The 22381-nt window shown below is 37.9% G+C and overlaps 1 protein-coding gene across 8 annotated transcripts in view; it reads right to left on the bottom strand.

Moving 5' to 3' along the window:
* LOC148878354 (uncharacterized) overlaps nucleotides 1-22381 on the bottom strand; it is a 67430-nt gene that overhangs the window by 42730 nt on the left and 2319 nt on the right. For 2 of the 8 annotated variants that reach the window (XM_088953408.1, XM_088953394.1), the window contains 7 exons: nucleotides 17917-18020; nucleotides 8051-8192; nucleotides 7679-7972; nucleotides 7451-7598; nucleotides 6005-6985; nucleotides 5656-5891; nucleotides 5477-5550 (listed from right to left, as the gene is read on the bottom strand). In XM_088953408.1, the coding sequence (XP_088809534.1) occupies nucleotides 5477-5550; nucleotides 5656-5891; nucleotides 6005-6985; nucleotides 7451-7598; nucleotides 7679-7972; nucleotides 8051-8101 (1784 nt within the window). In that variant the 5' untranslated portion in view covers nucleotides 8102-8192; nucleotides 17917-18020. The remainder of the gene's footprint in view (nucleotides 1-5476; nucleotides 5551-5655; nucleotides 5892-6004; nucleotides 6986-7450; nucleotides 7599-7678; nucleotides 7973-8050; nucleotides 8193-17916; nucleotides 18021-22381) is intronic. The other 6 variants (XM_088953384.1, XM_088953389.1, XM_088953426.1 and 3 more) reach the window with 3 other exon arrangements.

Below are 22381 nucleotides of genomic sequence, written 5' to 3'. Positions count from 1 at the left end.
CCTTCAGGGACATTTGCAGTATCAAGAGAAGTAATCGGCACAGTGGGAACCTCACTAGGTTGACCCGGGATGCCACAACTAGGAGTAGAAGAAGAGGATGGAAGGCCCGAGGCAGATAGGGGAACAAAAAAAGAGGGAGAATGAGAATCCTCTTTTATCCCACTAGTCTCCCCCTGAAGAGGATTTTGAGAAGACTGAAAATAGGGTTGAGACTCAAAAAAAGATCACATCTCTGGTGACATACTTTCTCTTGGAGACAGGATCATAACACTTGTAACCCTTTTGCGTAAGAGAATACCTCAAAAATATTCCTTTCGTAGCCCGAGGATCCAACTTGGTCTTCTTTGGATCCTTCACATGTATGAAACATATACAGCCAAAGACCTGTGGAGGAAGAGAAGATTCTGGAAGAGTAGGACACAGAACAGAGAAAGGGGTTTTCATACTCAACACCTTAGATGTCATCCGATTTATCAGATATGATGCAGTAAGTAGAACTTGAGACCAATATTGCTTGGGAACCTTGTGTTGGAATAGTAAGGCTCGAGCTATTTCCAATAGATGTCTATTCTTGCACTCAACAACCCCATTCTGTTGAGGGGTATAAGCACAGGATGATTGATGTAACATGCTAGCATCTTCCATGAATAAGTTCAAGGATTTTTCAAAATATTCAGCAGCATTATCTGACTGGAATTGCTTAATCTTCTTATCAAATTGTGTTTCAATCATTTTGCAAAATGCCATAGTTATCTGTGGCACTTCATCTCGTCCTTTTAACAGGTAGATCCATGTGCATCGAGAGTAGTGGTCAATAAAATTGATAAAGTAACAAAAGCCATCAATAGAAACAATAGGTGAAAGGCCCCAAACATCAGAATGAACCAAATCAAAAGGAGCTCGAAATTCACTACTGGAAATTGGATAAACAGTTCTACATTGTTTTGACATTTGACATATTTCACAGACTAAACTCTGACTTGAAATGCCCTTAAACAATTCGAGAAACAACATTTCTAATGAAGAAAAAGATAAATGACCTAGCCTAGCAAGCCATAGATGCAACCTAGCTATTGACTCCACACTCTCCGGACTACTAGCAATAAAGGCTTGTAAGGCTGAATGGATGTCTGCATCAAAATAGTAGAGGCCTCCATACTCATGACCGCTCCCAATCGTTCTCCTCGTCAACCTGTCCTGAAAGACACAATGAGTAGGAAAAAAGGTTATACTACAGTTCAAATTTTTGGTAAGTTTTAAAACAGACAAAAGATTTGAGGTGAGACTAGGAACATGTAGGACTGATTTAAGAGAGAGGTCCTTGCTTAGGTCAACCACCCCTTTTCCAGAGATGGTGGAGAAATACCCGTCAACAACTCTCATCTTATCCTGACTAGACAACAATTGATATGAAGAGAATAAGGACATATGTGTCATGTGGTCAGTTGCACCAGAATCAATAACCCAAGAAGAAGAGCCAACAGAACTAGTTGCACTAAAGGCAGAGACTACCTGATCTGGCAAGAGAGGAGGAAGCAAAAGAATTACTCCTTAGACGGGCTAACGGCTAAGGACCTCTACCTCACTAGCAGTGAAGCCCAAGGCACCGGCTCCAGAGGAATCAACAACCTGCCCCATGGGAGAAGAAGTCACTGTTGGTATACTCTGTGAGTTGTCACCGTTGTTACTAGTGACAAGGTTCCCACTTGCCGCATGACTCTTCTGTTGCTTCTTGTTCTTTCTCAATGCAACTGGCTTCAAGTGTGGATATAGGACCCAACACTTTTCTTTCACATGTCTCTCACCCCCACAATGAGTGCACTTAAGATGCTTCTTTTCTGGATGTTTGTTGCCTTTGGTAGAAATCAGGGCTGAATGGTCTCCAAGTTGTTCAGCTAGTTGAATCTGAGAGTCAACTTGCATCTCCTTTCTCCTCACTTCTTCATTCCTTACCAGATAATAAACATGGTGATACTTGGGCAGTTCATCTCTTCCTATAATTTTTTACCTTATGCCCTCATACACTGGGTCCAAGCCAGCCAAGAACTTAAAGGCTCTGCTCTCTTCAACCTACTTATCATGTCTCTCCTTGTCCTTGGCATTTTCCCAGTCCAAAATCAAATGATGGTCAAGTTCTTCCCAAAGTCCTTTCAGAGTTGCAAAGTTGCAATTGTCATATCCCCTTGCCTTAAGGCAGTAATGTCTTGATTCAATCTGTAGATTCTAACATTATTTTTCTTCTGTCCATACGTTTTAGACACTTTTTCCCAAATCATGGCTGTTGTGGGAAAGTGTTGATCAGTCCTGGCAACTCATGAAGTCATAGAGGCAAGCAACCAGGACATAACTGTGCTCCTTGCGCCACACTGCATACTCTGTACTGCCAACTTCAGGTTCCTTCTTATTCCCATCTAAGTAGCATGTGAGGTCACGGGAAGTAATAAAAAGCATTGCAGAAACTGACCACTCCCTGAAGTCGTATTCATCCAGCAGCACACTTGTAATTTGCAAGCTGTGCAGATTCGGGTTTTCCAGGTTTGAAGACCTCCCACCAGGTTTGTTATCTCTAGAAGAGACTTCTCCTGATACTGAAGACATCTTGGCCGCAGACACTGTGTAGACAACACTGTTGAGACTAGCCGAGGTGATAACAGTGCTGAAAAGAGACTAGTTGCAGTATTGAAGAAGGTTCTGATAGCCCACAACACAGTTTCAGACTTGCCGAGACTGACACAGCTCTAAAGTAGTTCAGTAATAGCAGCAAATTGGGTGTACTATGAGCAGGAAACCGACCTGAAACTGAGCTCACACCACTGCACTATGCAGACTTCTCTTGAGCTTCGATTACTGTAACTGTAGAGAGTGTTCCTCCCCCTACGACCAATACTAGGACTGCAGAAATCAGTCCTCAAACTAGGTTTGTCCTATACAGACCTCTCTTAGCAGCCGAATAGCTACTAACTACTAGAAACAGTCTAGTAGGACATCAACTTCTGGGTCTTCTTCCCTTGCGCCCTACAACCAAGGGAAACCCTAGGTTCGAACCTTGTAGTGTTCTCCTGCAACCCTAGGGTTTTACCGCAGCAACCAAGATAAAACAAAGAAAGAAAGACAGCAAGAGAGAAGAGATGGCGTCGGCTGCAACCAGGAAAGTGCTCAATGCTCTGATACCATGAAAGCTGAAATGCTGCAGTCGAAGAAGTAGAAGAGAGAAGAAGACCAAGAAGTGCTGATAATGTCGAACTGAATAACCCAGTCGACAGTACTATTATTTATATTAGACTATAGTACAATGTTACAGGAAATGTCTGGAATGGCCCTGATTAGTGATGGGACACCCAGACTACTTAAAACAGCAAATAAACTTAGGCCCATTAACACAGGCCCAGTACATAACAACTTAAACACAAATACAGACTAATAAGAACACTTATCAGCCGAACCATCAATACATAAAACCCCTCAACCTAACAAGATGCATAGGAAAGGTCTTTTTCTTTGTAAGTTACTGAAGGTGTTTACTTTCCCATGGGACACTTCCCAGCAGAAAGCATATCCATTATTAAATTATGTTCCCTTGAATCATTTATAACTAGTTCAACCCATGTTTTTTTAGGTCCTCCCCCTAGCTCTTCTAGACCCTTCAACTTGTGACAAACCATCGCTTCTCATTGACTTTGTATATGGTCTTCTCTGCATGTGACCAAACCATCTTAATCTACTTAACCTCATTTCATCACCAATGGGAGCCACTGGTAGGTTCTTTCAAATGAGTTAATATCTAATCCTATCCTTTCTAGTTTTTCAACTTATCCATCTCAAAATTTGCATTTTTGCTACACTGAATTTTTGAACATACTGTTTCTTGACTACCCAACACTTTAATCCATACAACATAGCTGGCCTTAAAGCTATTTTATAAAATTTTCCTTTTAGCCTAAGTGGTATTCTCTGATCACATGAGACGTTGGATGCAGCCATCCATTCTGCCCCATCCTACTCTAACTCTATGGGCGTTATGGATATGGGATCACTGAATTAAGATTTCTTGTTTCTAAGGCATTTGTCCATTAATCTAATTTTGCATGTAATCCCTCTCAAGTTTCATCAGAAAAAAGCATACATCTGGGACCTCCTCTTGAACATGTCTAGTTTCATCCATGACTACTACAAACAAATACGAACCAAGTGCTGACACTTGGTGGAGTCACATTTAATCAAGAACTACGATGCCTCTCCCCTAGATATTTTAAGATTGGCTAGTGCTCGATCATACATGTCCTTAATTAGGTCAATTTACCTATTTGATCTCTTTCCTTTTGTAAAACCCACTATAATATCTTTCTAGGAAATCTATCATATGCCTTCTCTAAATCAATGAATACAGAACACCATATGGAATTCTCTTTTCTTCTCTATGAACTTTTCTATCAATCATCTCAATTAAAAGATAGCTTCCATGACTGATCTCCCTAGCATGAAAGATGAAACCAAGTTGGTTTTCTGAAATAGGAGAAATAAGGAATAAGAAATAACATTTTCCCTTGGTAAAGATGCATTGACAGTAAAGAAGAAATTGAATGTAGAAAAACCACAAACTTGTTCTCAACTGGTTTTCTTTTCTCTATTTTCAATCTTGATTCCAACAAAATTGTCAGGGAAAACATTGGTTGCATGCATTACTGAATGCACATATTATGCAAAACATGGAATCATGAAAAACTGATCCTCATATGGGCCATAATATCTTGGGACCAAAAGAAATTTAAAGTGGGGTTGGGATTTCCATGTAGAACTAGCAGTTCAAGTTGAGGGTTTTCCAGACATAGATAGAAAATTCAATCATTTATATGGTAAGCCAAACATCTTATATGGTAACCTCGTCCATCCAAAGACAATGTTTTCAAACTCTTGTTCACCTGGATGGTTGAACCAGTGACCTGGACAGCTAACCAGGTTTCATTTTTCGATTTCTTTATTGATTAAATGGTTTAACCTATTGGCTGAACTGCTATAATGGTGACCTGGAAAGTTGAATTGTATATGAATTCTATTCCTGCCTTGCTCCTGTGCATTTGAAATGACTAGTCCCTACACCATTTCAAATTCTAGTAAAATGTGAAACCAAAGGTTAAATACCTAAAAGTCCCTACTTCATTGAAGCATGTGATGGAAAAAAAATGAACCCAACCTACAGAAGCCGGAGATTCATTAAGTTGACAATTCAGTTCTGCCACCAAACCCAAATCCACCCTAGTCCAAATGCAACCTAACAGCTTTGAAGTATGCAAGTGGAATGATTTCCAGAGAGTTTTAAATAAATTGATCCATTGCTTAATTTCCACTCCTGGTATTAGAAAACAACACAGATGAGTTTTTTTTTTTTTTTTGCTTTTTTGCCAATGAGAATGAGTTAATCCAGTTAGTATGCATATTACTTGCAGATGGTTGACTCTTCTTATAACATGTGACATACCTTAGTCGGTGCCTGTTGCAGGCTATGAAGAAGGCAGCAAGACCATTTATGATGCTATGTATGGCACGGAAAATCTGTGCAGGTATTAACACAAAAGCAGGTAAGTTTACCTTTTTTAAGAAGAAAGCAGGTATGTTTACCAGTGTTCAGACTATATAACCAAATGCAATTGTAACAACCTGAGAAAAAAGGTCATTCCACAGTGTACGCCACATTGAAACCTCTGAGGTGCTCACTGCTGCTTCAGAAGATGAAGCAATCCGGAAGATAATACTTATGGACAACCAAAGCTTTCCCAGAAAATCAAATATAGAGGAGCAAAGAAAAGCTATACAACTTGCTAATGCAGCAACCAGGCGGATGGGAGTGTATAGTAATTCCCGAAGAGTCAAAAACATCGGGTATATTAAGGATCCTGCAGTATAACACAAACAAGAGCATGCTATTGGTACAATATTTCATAAAAAAAACAACTAATAAATATATCAGTAACTTGAAACATAGTTCTTGTATCAGCTGCTAACATACCAATGCTCCAGATAACAGAAATTATAAACCACAATGGTGAAAATAGAACCTCTAAAAGGTCCATCACTATGCTGCATGAAGAACCAATTGTAATCCAAATAACAGAACAGAAGGTCCCAATTGAGTCAAAACATATGTCCCAAAGGGGAAAACAGAAATCCAAAAGCTCCAGAAGCGGCTGTATGGGCCACATTAGAATTGAAAGAAATGATCTGACAAAACGTGTTACCGTTAAGAACCACCTAACAGCTTTCTCAAAGTTATGCAAAAATAGAATGGTGCCCAAGTATTTGATCCTTGATATCATCTCCCAATTTTCTATCCAGTCAAAAAGGGGTCCACACAAGTGTGCTGCAGTGGCTTTCAGTATTGGGACATTTTTGTACAAGTCAAAAAATCCAACGAGAACAGTAACAACTGAAATCAAAACATATAAAGCTCTTGCAAGGGGACACATCCATGGCCGATAGAGGTGACAAATTACTGGATATGACTGAAGAAAAATAACCCAAGCTGGAAGCCCGTACTCTAATAAAGTTAGTAACCGCACATCTGGCATGATTATTTCCCTCAATTTAAAGGGCAGGTCATGGTCATTGAACCTAAACAAAATCAAAACATCCTGGTACTCTGAAGCTTCAACTGTGTTTTCACTGTCATTGCTACTAGTAGAAGTTGAAGTCTCTGACTGTATAGGTGAATCAACAATTTCACCATGAGTCTTCTTGGAAAATCTATTACCTTCATATCCGGAACTAACATATTTTGTCATATTCCTCCTTTTGCATGGCATGGTAGCAGGAGGCAGTCTGTGTAGAGCACTTGTTCTATTTTCCACATTTGCAAAGCGCACACCAAAATTTCTACCAATGCTACAAGGAGATTTTTCTAGAAGACCACCAACATCAGAACAGATGCTTTCACCATCACTAGAAGGTCGAATCCATGACAAATCTTCTTGAGCATCAAAGAAGACCTCTCCTGGAAATTTTCAAAAAGTTTCAGTTATTGAAAGGAAATTCACAAATGATAAGGAAGTCTCATGTCAGCCTAAAGAGTAGAAGAAAAAAGAATGGTCTTGCCACCTCCATTGTCCCTGTGGCACACATTGAGAAGCCTACTACCCATCATTTAATGGTCTGAGAGAAAGTATCTTTTGAGGTAAAAATATACTGACAGGTTCTAGCATCCATGCAATGGACCATATGGTTTATTTGGTTAATGTCTGGTTGAATAATTTCTTCCTGGTATCTTGGTGGGAAGCATGGATCCAACCCCCACCCCCAAAAAAAAAGAAGGAAAATAAAAAAAAAAGAAAGAAAAAAGAAAAAAAGAGGGAAAAGCAAAAACTGCAATGTGTATGTACCATGGCTGTGATACTTGCTATTTTCCATTCTCCCACCCTTATATGAAAGTCAAGGAATCATGAAAGCCAAAAAGAAATACCTGTAATGGAATATAGGTGCTTCCGCAAGAGAACCCTTTCATAAAGTGTTCCTGAGAACCATGAATGGATAGAACTTGAGGCGTGTTCTATACTATCAAATTCCCATCTTTTCATCAATTTAGCCTCTAATGCCATGCATGTATCTGTCTGTTGGTGACACAAAAAACACTCAGAACAGAATAGTAGTAAGATAAAAATTAAATGACAAGACAGCATCAAGTGAGTACCTGAAGCTCATTCAGATAGTTGATACCACGGACACTAGTCCATGCAACTTCAAATACAATAAAGCCATATAAGGTCTGATTTAACTGATGGTTCCAAAGTAAAGAATTCCTAAGGTTTTCAGGTAGCAAAACTTTCTTCTGACATAACACTGCTGCATCAACCAAGGTGGACCATCTCTTTGATTCGTTTGGTTTGCTAGTGTTGGATATGAAACTATTCTTGAAATCAAATCTCTTCCCAAGATTCTTTCTCCCTTTTTGTGCTTTAGTGTTTGCAAATGGGGACAATCTAGACTGTACAGGAATGCAAATAAATGTCATTAACCATCTAAGAACAATATACGGTGATAAAAAGAAACACATTTTTGCAACCTTTGTAACCATGAATTGCCACAAGTGTGCAGCCCCTGAATCCAGGTACATTGACCATGGTCGATTGTCCACCAATATAAAGAACTTGTTAGATTCGGTGGCCAGAAAAATACTAAGATGTGAAAGATAAGATTGTAGATCCCTGAACAGTTTAAAAGCAGAGATCCAGGCAATATTAGTTGCCACCAACAAATATAAAGAACTTGATAAATTCAGTGGGCATAAATGACTAAGATGTAAAATATAAAGATTGTAAAAGCCCTGAACTGTGCAAAAGCAGAGAGCAGGTAATATTAGTTACTTTCCTTGATCTGTATTACCTATGGTTTTTAAAACCGACCCGGTGACCGAACCAGTTTACCAGGTTGAACGGTCTGGCTGTTCACACCAAACACTCGGCCCATTCTGAAAAATTTAAACAAAAATTTAAAAAAATAAAAAAGTCAAAACCGTTCGAACGGTTAACCGCCCGGTTCAGCGGTTCACTGACCAAAATCAACGGTTTTGGGGGGAAATCTGGTTTTGGGGGAAAATGGAACCGGTCACCTGACCGATTCCCGGTTTTTCTGGTCCGACCATCCAGTCCGGTCCGGTTTTGAAAACCATGGTATTATCTGTTACATTCTTCAAAAAGGGGTAATATTAGTTGCTACCAAGTTTACTAGATATCCAAAGGTGAGCTTTACATGAAACTCTAGTTATGAGAAATTATTATCTGAAATTTCAATATTGTCCCCTGTAAATAAAAGTTAGAAAATAAAATCACTAGGTGCTCATCTATCTTGGCATTTGATGTCAAAGGGAAAAATGAAATGAAAAATTAAATTATATGGTATAACTCAGAATGCATTAGGCATTTTCACATCAAACTCAATTATCTGCAAGACTACACGGTATGTTTCTCCAAAGAGAAGACTTTAGTTTCACAACAGAAACTTCTAATAAAAAATAAAGGTAAAAAAATATCAATTGACTAATTTTCCTCAATAATTAAATTAAATGGTTCTAACTTCTAAGGAGCAGTTATGTATATGTTGGCTGCTACATGTTGATAGCAATCTTTTTAAAGGGAATACTTGCCCACAAGGCCACAACAAAAGTCTTAGAATTTGGCAATCTCAAATACATAGTAGAGAATAGCCACCTATTAACTATTCTTGTATTCCTACAAGGAGTAATTAATGGCACTGACACCTCAGCAAAAACCTTGCTTAGAACTCTGTGTCTCATGTTTCACCTAAGCATTTGCTTCTAAGAGTTGTTTTAAAATGGTCTTCTCTTCCCCCCCCACCCCTCTTTACTGTGTGTCTTACAGTGGAGGGGAGTAGTACTGGAATAGTGGAATGCAACATGACCTTATGTGCAGTCAATCAGTATAACTAATTGGTTTGAAGTTTGAACTCTTAACTGCAGTCTAACTCTTCTTACGTGAAAACTAAAGATATATTATGATGAGGAGACCTATAAATGTAACATCTCAGAAGCAAAACGAGTATGGACCAGCATATATGCTTTGAAAGCTTATAATCCACCAAAGAGGCATTGACTAAATTGTAAACATTCCTGATAATCTATTTACTTTACCACTAAAGTCTAAATCCACCCAAACCATGGTGACAAATATAACCCCCTGCAGAAAGTTGAAATAATAGTTGGAAGGATTGGAGTCTATTTGGGAAGGAAAAAGTTGGTGTCTGACTATGCGGATTCTGGTGAAGGTTCAGTGGCTGCAAAGAAACCTAGAGGATCGGGTAAATCCCATCTTGTGCATGTTATCAAGGTATTCCCAATGCTAAAAGGACTTGTTGGGACCAGCCACAGTAATTAATATAAGAGAGCTTTCATTAGAAGAAAGGCTAATTCATATACACGAACCATAAGGTTCCTGATGAGATTAACTCTAGTGGCCAAAATAGTGGGGATGGAAGTTTCGACAAAGGGGAGTTGAAAAGAAATGAAGCCATAAAAGTGAAAGAAAAGGAAGGTAGTTGTGAAGCATTGGGGAATGATGGAGAGCTGAACAGAGGAATAGAGGAAAGGAGTAATGAAGGATTGGAGTTGGACATAAGGAAATTTTAGAGAGGGACATGGAAGTTGGAAAAGGTTTGGGTCTTTTTTTCTGGGTGGTGAGCCTTTTGCTTGAAGGGCTTTTGAGGAGTTTAAGAAAAAGGAGGAGAGCATATTTTTCAAGGCGTCTAGGTGATTCTGGGCAACACTGGGGCGCCTAGTCGCCAAGGCGATTAAAATTTTATAATATAAAAAACTAACTTTTGGCTAGTTCCCTAGTTTTATATACCATTCAGCATGCATATTAATTGAAAAATAGCAATTCTCTTTATTAAGAGCATTAAATTTCCTCTAAAAATGCGACAAATCATCACATCTAAAAGATAAAAATCTATTACATATATTAATTTCATTAATTTCAAAAATAATACTACTATAATAAGTATTTAATAGAGCAATTTCATATCAATTAGCAGCTAAAGAAGGTTATTAACTTTATATGATAAATATTCAAGATGGAAAGTAAAACAGAAAAAACAAGGATGGAGTTTCTGTTTTATTTAATTAGAGAGAGGGGGAGAATAGAAAAAAAAAGAACCTCTTTATAATTCTATTCTTTCTTTTTTTCTTTCTTTCTTTCTTTCTTTTTCTCTCCTCAAAACCCTTTGATCTTTTAAATTTCAATAGTAAAAAATTAAAACAAAGTATAGATGATATATATATAGCATACAATAAAGTGTATTAACACATACATTAATAAGATTCAATAATATAAATGATATAAAATGCACTCATCTTGTCATTTTTGTTGCCTAGGTAGGCACCTAGTTTCTAAAAGTCAAGGTGTTTGGGTGAAGCACCCAGCCAAGGGCGCCTAGTCGCCTAGGTGACGCCTTGACAACTATGGAGGATAATCGTAATAGTTCTATTCCAGAGGAAGGAGGAGAGGTGTGGAATGAGGAAGAGGGGCAGGTAGAGGTCCTAGACTTGGAAGATTAACAATGGGTGTTAAGAGGAGGTTGGGGATTTGTTCTTCATGTTTTTTTGTAAGGAGGTTGGATGTGTTGTTAGTTAAGGTTATTGGAGTTGTTATCTTGCTGAGTAAGTTTTTTGTTGCTTATGTTTGATTTCTAGAAGGAGGTGTTAGTTCTATTGTATGCTTTTGGCCTTCTTGGTATTTTGTTGTAAGGCTTAGTTGTATATTGGTGGTTTTTTTTTTATTTTTTTTTGGTGGGGGGGGGGGGTATGGAGTTATGGTTCTTATCTAAGGTGCTTTATCTCCATTTTTTCTTTTTAATGAAAATTTATTTTAGTAGAAAATAGAAAACAGTAATCTGATTTGATATCTGTGATGGAAAAAAAAAGAGAGAGAAAAAGAAGTTTCTGTAGAGAAGAGAAGAGAGAAAGAGTAGAAAAGATGGGGAAAAGCCTTTTTTAAGATCTGGCCGCCCCATTCATTGTCTTATATACTCGTAAATAAAAGGGAAAATTTCTTAAAGTACCCTTATGGTTTACGAAATTGACTAACTCTACACTTACTGTTTACATATTGTCTTAAAATACCCTTAAGTTGTCTAACAATTGTCTGAAACCTCCCTTACAGTTAACTTTCTGTCACACTCTGTTCACATGTGATATCACATGACTGATTTTTTTAAATTACTAAAATACTCTTCCTCAACATCTTCTCAAAAGTGCTTTTTGTTGTGTATTTCACATTTGTTATCACTACAACTGTCCCACCACCAAAGAAGACGTATATCATTCATATAGACAAGTCAGTGATACCAGATTCCTTTGCCGACCACTTCAAATGGTATGCATCTATTGTTAAGTAACTTAAGTCAGTAGTGGCCAATCCTGACTCAGCAGAGGATGATAATATAGCAGGAGAAGCTGTGCAATGGATGATTTACAGTTATGAAACAGCTTTTCATGGCTTTGTTGTCAGGCTTAGCGAAGAAGAAGCTAAGAGAATGGAAGAGGGACATGGTGCACTGGATGTATACCAGGAAACTGTCTACTACCTACACACCACGAGGAGTCCAATGTTCTTGGGGCTTGAAAAGGAAGACAGTACTAGTGTCTGGTTTGATGCTTTGATTGATCATGATGTGGTAGTGGGAGTGCTGGATACAAGAATATGGCTGAAGGGTCCAACCTTCAATGATACAGGCATGAGTCCAATCTCTCCACATTAAGTTGAAAGGGTGCTTGTGAGATGAGCCGAGGCTTTACGAAACATAAATGCAATAGGAAGATTGTGGGTGCTTGGATCTTCTACCATGGCTATCAAGTGGCTTCCAAGAAGATCAACGAGCAAGATGAGTATAAAACGCCAAGAGATCAAGATGGACACCCTACCCATACTGCAGCCACCATTGTCGTCTCTCCTGTGGAAGGTGCAAACCTTCTGGGCTATGCTCGAGGGACAGACCGAGGAATGGCACCCAAGGCAAGAGTGGCAGCTTACAAGTAGGTTTGTTGGCATAGTGAGTGTTTCAACTCATATATTCTTTCAACAATCGACTGGACTGTGGCTGACGGTATTAACATCTTGTTGATCTCCCTAGGAGGCAGTGTCTTCCTATTATTGCAATAGTTTGTCAATAGCCACTTTCGGGGCAATGGAGATGAGTGTTTTTGTTTCTTGCTCAGCAGGAAATGGAGGACCTGATCCCATCAATGTATCTCCATGGGTCACCATAGTTGGAGCGAACACCATGGACATAGATTTCCCGTCATGGTAAAACTGGGGAATAGCCAGATTTTGCCTGGGGTCTCACTCTATAAAGGCTAGACATGCAGAACGGAGTCCAGCTGCAACCAAGTCAGCTCTGATGACCACAGCTTATGTTCACGATAATACATACCACCCACTTAGAGACGCCTCAATCAATGCACCTTCTAATCCCCAACTGATCGTCACTTCCAGAGTATGTTCCAACACCTTTTGCTAATGTTCTCTCCTAAACCAATTTCAACCTCAGAAGAACATTCAAAAATGTCCATTGTTGAGGCTTTTACACGTTCAGCGGAGAACTCTTTTTGCCTTGCAGTGATGGTTAGGATGAAGATTGAAAGAGGAAAGTAGTTCCTCTTCATCCTTCCAATGGACCCAGACTGTGTTACAGTTTTTGAAATTTTCCATTAGTTGGGTTTTATATTGAAATTTTGAAGAATAGTAGAGGATAAACTCGACATTCCATTTTTTTCTGTTAGTGTTTAATGGTGATGTCAATTGTTGGAGGGTACTTTAAGACAATATGTAAACAGTAAATGTAGAGTTAGTCAATTTCCTAAACCATAGGGGTACTTTAAGAAATTTACCTAAATAAAACTAATCACAATGACAAGTGTGCCCTTAATAGGGTAGCTGCTGCTAATCAACATAAAAACGATCTTAACAAATAGCATAAACTAATGGGCCTTGGGACCAATAACACTAACTAAAGCTTATAAACAAGAATGAACATAAACAACTTAATCTTAACACTCCCCTTCAAGTTGGGAGTAGATGTCAGACATTCCTGTAGACCATGTTCAAGCTTGTTTCTTGCAATTCCTTTTGTGAGAACATCAGCTAGTTGTAAGTCAGATGCAACATATGGTAGGCACACTTCTCCAGATGCCACCCTTTCTCATATAAAATGTCTATCAACTTCTATATGCTTTGTCCTATCATGTTGAACTGGGTTATGAGCAATTTAATTACTGTTTGATTATCACAGTACAACATCATAGGTTCTTCATCAACTCCAAATATCTCCTAATGAGGACCGAACCTAGAGAAGCTCTGAAACACCATGTGCCACAATGCAAACTCCTTATCTAAATCTCCTGTCATCTAGACACCCTGCCCAATCAGCATTTGTGTAAGCTTCTAGCTCCAATGTCCATGATTAGCAAACGATAAACTTCTGTCTGGGTGTCCTTTCAAATAGGCAAGTATCTTGTCAATGGCTTCCCAGTACTAAACTCGTGGGGCATGTATGTACTAACTCATCATACTAACCACATAGTAGACATTTAGTCATGCCATGCATAAGTATAGAAACCAACCCACCAAACTCTAGCACCTCCCATCATCCTTCACTAGCTCACAATCTAAAGCATTAATTCTATGGTTATGATCAATGGGCGTATCAGTAGGCTTTACCCCAACGTTTCATGTCTCCTATAGTAGATCCAACACATACTTCCTCTAGGAAATGAAGGTCCCACGTTTGGACCTTGCCACCTCAATGCCCAGAAAATACTTTAACACCCCATGGTCTTTAATCTCAAACCCTCGGTGTAGGTTCCTCTTTCAATCTCACTCAGGTCATTCCCTGTGAGTCTATGACTTCAATGTCATCCACATACACTATCAACATTGGCATCAATGATCCCCTTCTCTTCACAAAGTATGATCAAACTGGGTTTGAACATAGCTAAATACAATCAATGCACTCCTAAACTTGTCAAACCATGCTTTAGGTGATTGTTTCAAACCATATAAAGACTTCTTTAATTTGCATACATTTCCTTAGGCCATATCACTATAAAAACCAACTAGAAGGTCTAGGTACACCTCCTAAAAATCTCCATTAAAAAAAGCATTCTTCACTTCAAGTAGATCCACAACTTCTCATATCTGATTTTTAATCAAGACTTCCATTTCCTATTGCATAGCTATCTTACACTCAGGTTTGGAGAGAGCCTCACTAGCAGTCCTGAATATAGACACAAAGTCAAGGAAAGAAATAAAATGCTCGGTATGAGAGAGATAACCAACTGTAAGAAAGATGATGTGAGATACAATGGGTTGTGCACTTTCTCTTCCTCTTTTGGAGTGTAACTGGAAGATCTAGGTCATCTACAATGATGTTAGGAACGGGAGTGATAGTATTAATAGGAACTAAAACATTAGAGGGAGCAAAAGGCATACCTAGGTCTATGTCACCCAAACCTAGAATCTCAAATGAGCCAATAAGAAGTGGCATGGGTTCCTCTGTTGTGGAATCAACCTCCCTGTGTTGTCTTAGATGTTGTGGTGTAAAAAACTAAGAAGCAGGACGTAGCAGAGAAAGCAAAGTAGGTGGAGCAAGGTTAGACATTGGAGTAGGCAAAGGAGTTGGAGCAGGAAGTGGTATGTGTTGCTCACTTCCTTCCCCAAAGCAAGACACCCTGAAAAGAAAGGTATGGACTCAAAGAAAGTAACATCCATGGTGACATACCAACTCCCTGACATCGGATCATGACAATAATACCCCTTCTAAATTCCTGCATACCCAAGGAATACACACGTCTTTGCTTTATGGTCCAACTTCGAGCCATGAGGACCGAAGATATGGGGAAAACATACACATCCAAATACCCTCAAAGGAACATGAAACATCTCCCCCTCAAGAAAAATAAGGCTGAAAGGAGTAGCATATACAAGAACACAAGAGGGTACCTGATTAACCAAGAAGACTATTGTGAGAATTGCATCACCCCAAAAACAAACTGGAACTGTGGACCTCACCATGATACTTCTTGCCACTTCCACAATGTGTCTGTTCTTCCTTTCTACTATACCATTTTGTTGCAGAGTATATGTACAATTGCTCTAATGGACTACTCCATGCTCTAATAAATAAGATGCTAGGTTTTTTTCATAAGCATTCCCTAGCATTATCTAATATAAACACCTTAATCCATACTCCAAACCGCGTCAACACCATTTGATGGACATGGAACTATTGTACCAAGCCAGGTACCTCATCATGAGATCTCATCAAATATACCCATGAATATCGTGAATAATCATCCAAAAGCATAAGAAAATAACGGTAACCACCCATAGAAGGAACATGATGTCGTCTCCGAACATCAGTATGAGCAATGTCAAAAATTGAAAAACATTTTTCATTACTTGCCTTAAAAGAATGTCTACAATGTTTTCTAGGTTGACAACCCTTGCACTCCAAATTGGACAACTTAATAGACTCAAACAGCTTTGGAAATAAAAAACGCAAAGAACCAAAAGGCAAATGTCTTAACCAATTATGCCAAAGAATAAACTAACCCACTGGCTCTAACTCATTACCTCCTACTGACATGATGACTTAGATGACTAAGAAGCACATCAAGGAGGTAGACTCCATTCACTTTACGACCATTCCCAATTGTCCTCTTTGACTCCAGATCTTGCAAAACACAATGACCAGGAGAAAAAAAGTACTAAACAATTCAATTTGTTTTGTCAAACTACTCAAAGATAAAAGATTAGTACTCAATCTAGGGACATGCAGTACAGAAGGCAGAGTAATGGTATTAGTTATTTTGACGGACCCCTTCCCAACAATGGGAACATGGGAACCATCAGATATAGAGGCTCTATCTCTACCATAACAAAGGTGGTAATGTGGTATAAAGAGAAAATGGTAGAAATATTGGGCATACGTTCTGAGGCTCCTAAGTGTATAATCCAGGGAGGTCCCCCTTACCTGTGGTGGAAGCATAGTTTGCAGTTGCATAAGAACTACTTGTATGTGCAAATGAAGTACAATGACTAACTCCTTGTCCACTTGCACTTTGTAGTCCACCTAGTGAAGAACTAGAACTAGTTGTATCTCTTTGACTTAGAAACTACTCATATCTCTCCAACTCGGCCCTAACTACAGATGATGCAACTGACTCCAAAAAATTGTGGTAGGTGGTCCGGATAAGTCACCAATCATTGCCATATAGTCACAGATCAAGTCCTTGTCCTCCTTCCTAGCATCACCACCACTCTTATCCCCACCAAGCTTAGGTTTCACTGTACGAATCATAGCAGACTGCTAAATATTTAAGTTCCTCATCATTACATTCCTCCTACTCTCCAGACACAAAGGCATATGCTTGAGGGAGAATTACACTATCACGAGAAAGAATATGTTATGCAATATCATACTCTGGGTTGAGTCCCGCTAGAAACTCAAAACACCCTATTCTTCTCTACAAGGTAGCTACACCTTTACTACATTCCCAAACCATAGTCTCAAAATGATCTATCTCATGCCATAAGGCTTTGAGGGATGAAAAATAAATTGCAATAGATTTATCTCCCTACCTAGTAGCAATCACTTGATTCCTCAACTGGTAAGCCCTAGCAACATTCTCGCTCTGTGAGTAAGTCCCTACAACTCCATCTCGGATCTCCTTAGCTGTGGGTAACATAGAATTGCATAGTCAGGTCATCACCATGTAATTCTCTTGCACCCACCGGGAAGAGTTAGTCTCAGATTTCTTCCCTTCACCAATGACATACCCCAAACTTCCATGAGCACCAATAGTCATTTTGGTTGATTGTGAACATTCCAAATAGTCTGTACCATCCAACTTAATTGTAGTGATGGTCCATGTCCCAAAAGGGTCACTAGCACCTCCTTTACCTAGTCTCAATTCACTAGTAGACTTGTACTCAACTCCACTGCCCCCCATAATTCCCAAAATAGTTTAGAAAAAACAATTGTGGATTAGGAAAACAGATTTTTCTCCTTTAGAGGCCTCAACCAACCTTCTGGTACCCAAAAGCCTCCGCCCACAAAGATTCTTATCTCTGTGGGAGCCAATAAAAACAGGAGAAAAGGTTGTCACTCCCTCCAGAGACCTCAGAAAACTCCAGAACTTGAACAGCCCCCTTCAGAAAACACCAAGGAGCCTAAGAAATCCTAAGTGCTCCTTCCTAGGTCAAAATTAAAGAGTCCTACTGTAATCAGGACTCTTCTTCCCCCAGTTCTTCATGGTTTCGATGACCAACCCTAGATCTGACATACAGGGTTCTAGATCCACCAAAAAAATCCAAGAACCAAGCACTTTTAAAGTCTTTGATCAGCTCTCTAACTCACCACGCAGTCGGCTGATCTAGGGCTACATGATGGAAGACTCAAAAGATCCCAAAAGATGCTCCGATACCAAGTAGAAAATAGAAAACAGCAATCCGATTTGATATCTGTGATAGAGAAGAAAGAGAAAAAGAAGTTACTGTAGAGAAGAGAAGAAGAGAAAGAGTAGAAAAGATGGGGAAAATCCTTTTCTTAGATCTGGCTACCCCATTCATTCTTATATACTCAAATAAAACAAATTATAATGACAGGTATGCCCTTAATAGGACGGCTGCCACTAATCAACATAAAAACAGTCTTAACAAATAGCATAAACTAATGGGCCTTGAGCCCAATAACACTAACTAAAGCTTATAAACAAGAAAGAACATAAACAACAGCTGAATCTCAACAATTTTTATTACAAAAAAAATGGTTCCATGACTCTTTTTTTGGTAATGGTGGTTCCATTGACATTACTCGACAAGGATATTTTCCTCAAAGGTCCAAGATAATTCCCATGGAAGTGGCATGCCATAGTAATACCTGATTGTGGTTAGAAATAGGCAAAAATTCCCACATTCTTTTGTACAAGGTCAGGTAAAGAAGTCTAAGAAACAAGAATTTGATTAGCTACTTAAAATGTAGGAAGATTAATAGGCAAGACTATGGAATTAGTAGGCATAATGAAGAGAAAAATTAGTATAACAATCTTATAAGAAACTAAATGAAGGGGGGAGGGGAAGATAAAGAAATTGGTGGCTATAAATTACATTACATAGAAGTAAATAATAGAAATGGAGTAGCAGTAGTAGTGGAAAGGATATCAAAAATGAAAATGTAAATGTTAAAATGATACTAGTGTAGAATTTGCAACAACTTATGATATGGCAATAGCAAATAAAAGGGTCATTACCCTTTTTTTGAAAGGTAAAGGTAAAGTTGTATTATAAATTGAGTATGAACATATATAAAACCACCCCTTCAAGGTGAAGGAGACAACCACAGCCACTGAATGGACTTTCCAAGCTATCAATCATGTAGAAGTTCACAAGTCCCTCCCAGCCTCCATTCTCCAACCCAACCCAACGATCTGACTCCAATGATACACACATATTGAAAACATAGATCACTAAACTCTAATACCATGTGATTGACCACAAAAAGGAAGAAACATAAATTTATGCTATTTTAGACCATAAATTTCCTTCCTCAACTTGCACACTTTTCCTACTATATAGCAGCTAGAAGAAAACCTAAGTCAATCACAGCTCTAATACCATGTGATTGACCACAAAAAGGAACAAAAAAATAGCATAGAAAACTAAAGGAAAAATATCTGAGAACTTGTAATCTGTGTTTAGAAGAAAGAAGAGTTGAAAAGAGAAGGAAAAGTGGGAACAATAGGACTGTGGCAGTTAGAGAATTCTGTTTCTCAATCAATCTCTAACAGCTGCTCCTTACTTTATTATAAATATAATGGTGGAAATTACAAGTGTACCATCATTTAAGTAATGACTAATGAGGCATACAAACATTAAAAAAAAAAGAAGAAGAAAAAGACGAATCTATCATGCCACTTAATTGGTTAATAAAAACAAGCTAAAACATAGCTTCCAACAATGCCTATCTTTTTATGTCTATCTATCATGCCACCTAATTGGTTAATAAAAGATGAGTTAACCAATTTACTTTTATTATTTAGAGGGGATGACATTGTAATTTAGCTTTGATTTGATTACATAATATATAAAGAGATCTGGATGATCAGAAAACTAATTTTTCTAATGTCCAAAGAACCAAACCGGGCACAAAACCGGAGAAGGGAGAGGTTCAACTGGGGTCAAACTGTTATGATGTGGCATATGCATATATATACTGCGGGTCATATAAATACTATATATAATATATTTTACAACTTTTCATATATTTAAATACGGTGGATGGATGGAAAGATCCTTAATTTTTAAAGCAAATTACTAGGGTTCAAGTCTCTTAATTTACATTTTCTTTAAAATACATGTGTAATAAACTAATATGTACAATAAAGAGTCATTAATTAACACAAGTAATGAGGTGGATTAGTGGTAATTAAGCAAGGATTTTTAGCTTTGACAACCCCTGATATTTGTGAAAAGGCCAACTTTGACCTTAAAGAATTAAAGGGCCATTTTAGACCTCAACCTAATTGAAAAGGCCACCATTAGCCCAAAAACACACAGTGTTAGTGACATTGTTCACAATTCGTTAAATAATGAATAAAATAATAAAAAATGCTGATGTGGTTGCCATTGATATCATTGAATTGTTGGTTTTGGAAGATGTCAAATTCGATACTCAGTACATGGTTCTTGGGGCTGTTGTTGTTGGTGCAGTTAAAGAGGCCCATATTCTGAGCAAAGTCGGTGCCATTGATTCCAACAGTGGGAGCAAAGATGAAGATAAGGCTGTGACTAGAGAGTTGGCCCTCGCTGGGAGCGATAAAGAGGATGAAAGAGGTGTAGAATGGAAGGAGCGTGAAGGAGTTGGGAGGTCTAGTTGGAACATTTGTGAGGTAAAGGGTGCAACCAACAAAGAAAATAGAGTTGTTTGTAAGGATGAGAACACGAGACTTGAGCGAGGCAATGTCGTAGAACAAGAGATCGGAGGAATTAAAGCCGTTGAAGACCAAATCCACAACATACATTGATCGAAAGAACAAGGTTTTGGTTAGTAGTAGTAGGAATAGGAGTTGCCAATAGATAGGTTGTGCCATTTCAGGAAAAAGGAGTATCAGATAGTAATTACTAATTAATGGGAGAAAGGTTGTGTTCGAATGGTTTTCACTCTTCAGAACTTATCTAAGATTTAAAGGGTTAAGGAAACTTTTTATTCATTAACCAAAGGAGGGACCATCTGAGAATTTTTATCCACATACCCAGAAAAATTTGGTTCTCATGTTTGACAATGGATTGGACAAAGAATATGAGATTAATTAATTTCCTTGACAACTTTTTTATTGGGTTGAATGTAAAAGACTGATGAATTAGTTCTCTTTCTCTATAAAAGACTGATGACAAATTGTTCAATCTATGAATAGTCTAAGCTCTAAATAGTCTAAGCTCAGAAGAAGAAGAAGAGGAGGAGGAGGAGAGAGAGAGAGAGAGAGGGACCCACTTGTAATTCTTCTTTTAAAAGAGGAATTTTCAAGTGGGACCCACCTATATATTATTTCCAACCTTTATTAATTTATAATTAAGCAGTTTTTACTTTATTCAGTGGGACCCACTTGTAATTTTTCAATTTTTTGAGTTGAATAGTGTCATGTCAGCATTTCTTATTACTTTATTCATTATTTAATGGATTGTGAATGGCATCACTAACACCGTGTGTTTTGGACCAATGGTGACCTTTTCTATTTAGTTTGAGGTCTAAAATGGCCCTCTAAATTCTTTAAGGTCAAAGTTGGCCTTTTCACAAAGTTCAGGGGTTGTTAGAGCCAAAAATCCTTGCTTAATTACCATTAATCAATCCCATTACTTGTGTTAATTAATGACTCTTTATTGTACATATTACTTTATTAAACACGTACTTTAAAAAAATGTAAATTAAGAGACTTGAACCCTAGTAATTTGCTTTAAAAATTAAGGAACTTTCCATCCATCCACCATATTTAAATATATCAAAAATTGTAAAATATATTATATATAGTATTTATATGAATCGTAGTATATATATGCATATGCCACATCATCACAGTTCAACCCTGTTTGAACCTCTCCCTTCTCTAGTTTTGTGCCCGGTCTGGTTCTTTGAACATTGGAAAATTTGTCTTATGATCATCCAGATCTCTTTATATATTATGTATTCATATCAAAGCTAAATTACAATGTCATCCCCTCCAAATAATAAAAGTAAATTGGTTAACTCTTCTTGTGTGTGTCAGTGTGTATCTGTGTTATATAACCAGCCAGTTAGCTGGTTTTCATTGGGATTTTAGCAAATATTGATATTGGGGTGTAACCGGCCAAGGTCCCAGGTCATGATTCAACAAGTTCAACCAGCTGGTCCAGTCTGGTTTCCTAGACTGACTTTTTTCTCCCATCTAGCAGCTACCCTTCTTTTCTCCCCAACGTTATTGTTGTCCTCTCTCATCTTTCCTCTACTTCAATAGTAATAGTAATAATCAAATATTTACAATTTAAAAGTGGATTCAATACAAGTCAAATAGAACTTACCTTATTAGTAGGGTTGTAATCAGATTGGATTCAAATTCCAATTATTGTATTTTCAAATCCAAATCTGAACCCAATCCAAGTCTAACTCCACTCTATTATCATTAAAGTAAAGGAAAATATAACAAATCAATTATTTTTTGACATATACACATATCAAAAATGCATATAAATATAGAATATTATATATAATATCTATATATATGCATTATTATATTACATATAATCGGACTCAGATTTTTATCAGATTGGATGGGTACAAACCTGCAATTGAT

This window comes from Nelumbo lutea, chromosome 1, assembly GCF_056320005.1.
Source record: "Nelumbo lutea isolate HS-2025 chromosome 1, American lotus-T2T, whole genome shotgun sequence".
In the NCBI taxonomy this organism is placed as follows: Eukaryota; Viridiplantae; Streptophyta; class Magnoliopsida; order Proteales; family Nelumbonaceae; genus Nelumbo; species Nelumbo lutea.
The sequence above is the reverse complement of the archived record's forward strand: the minus strand, read 5'-3'. Positions and strand labels throughout refer to the sequence as shown.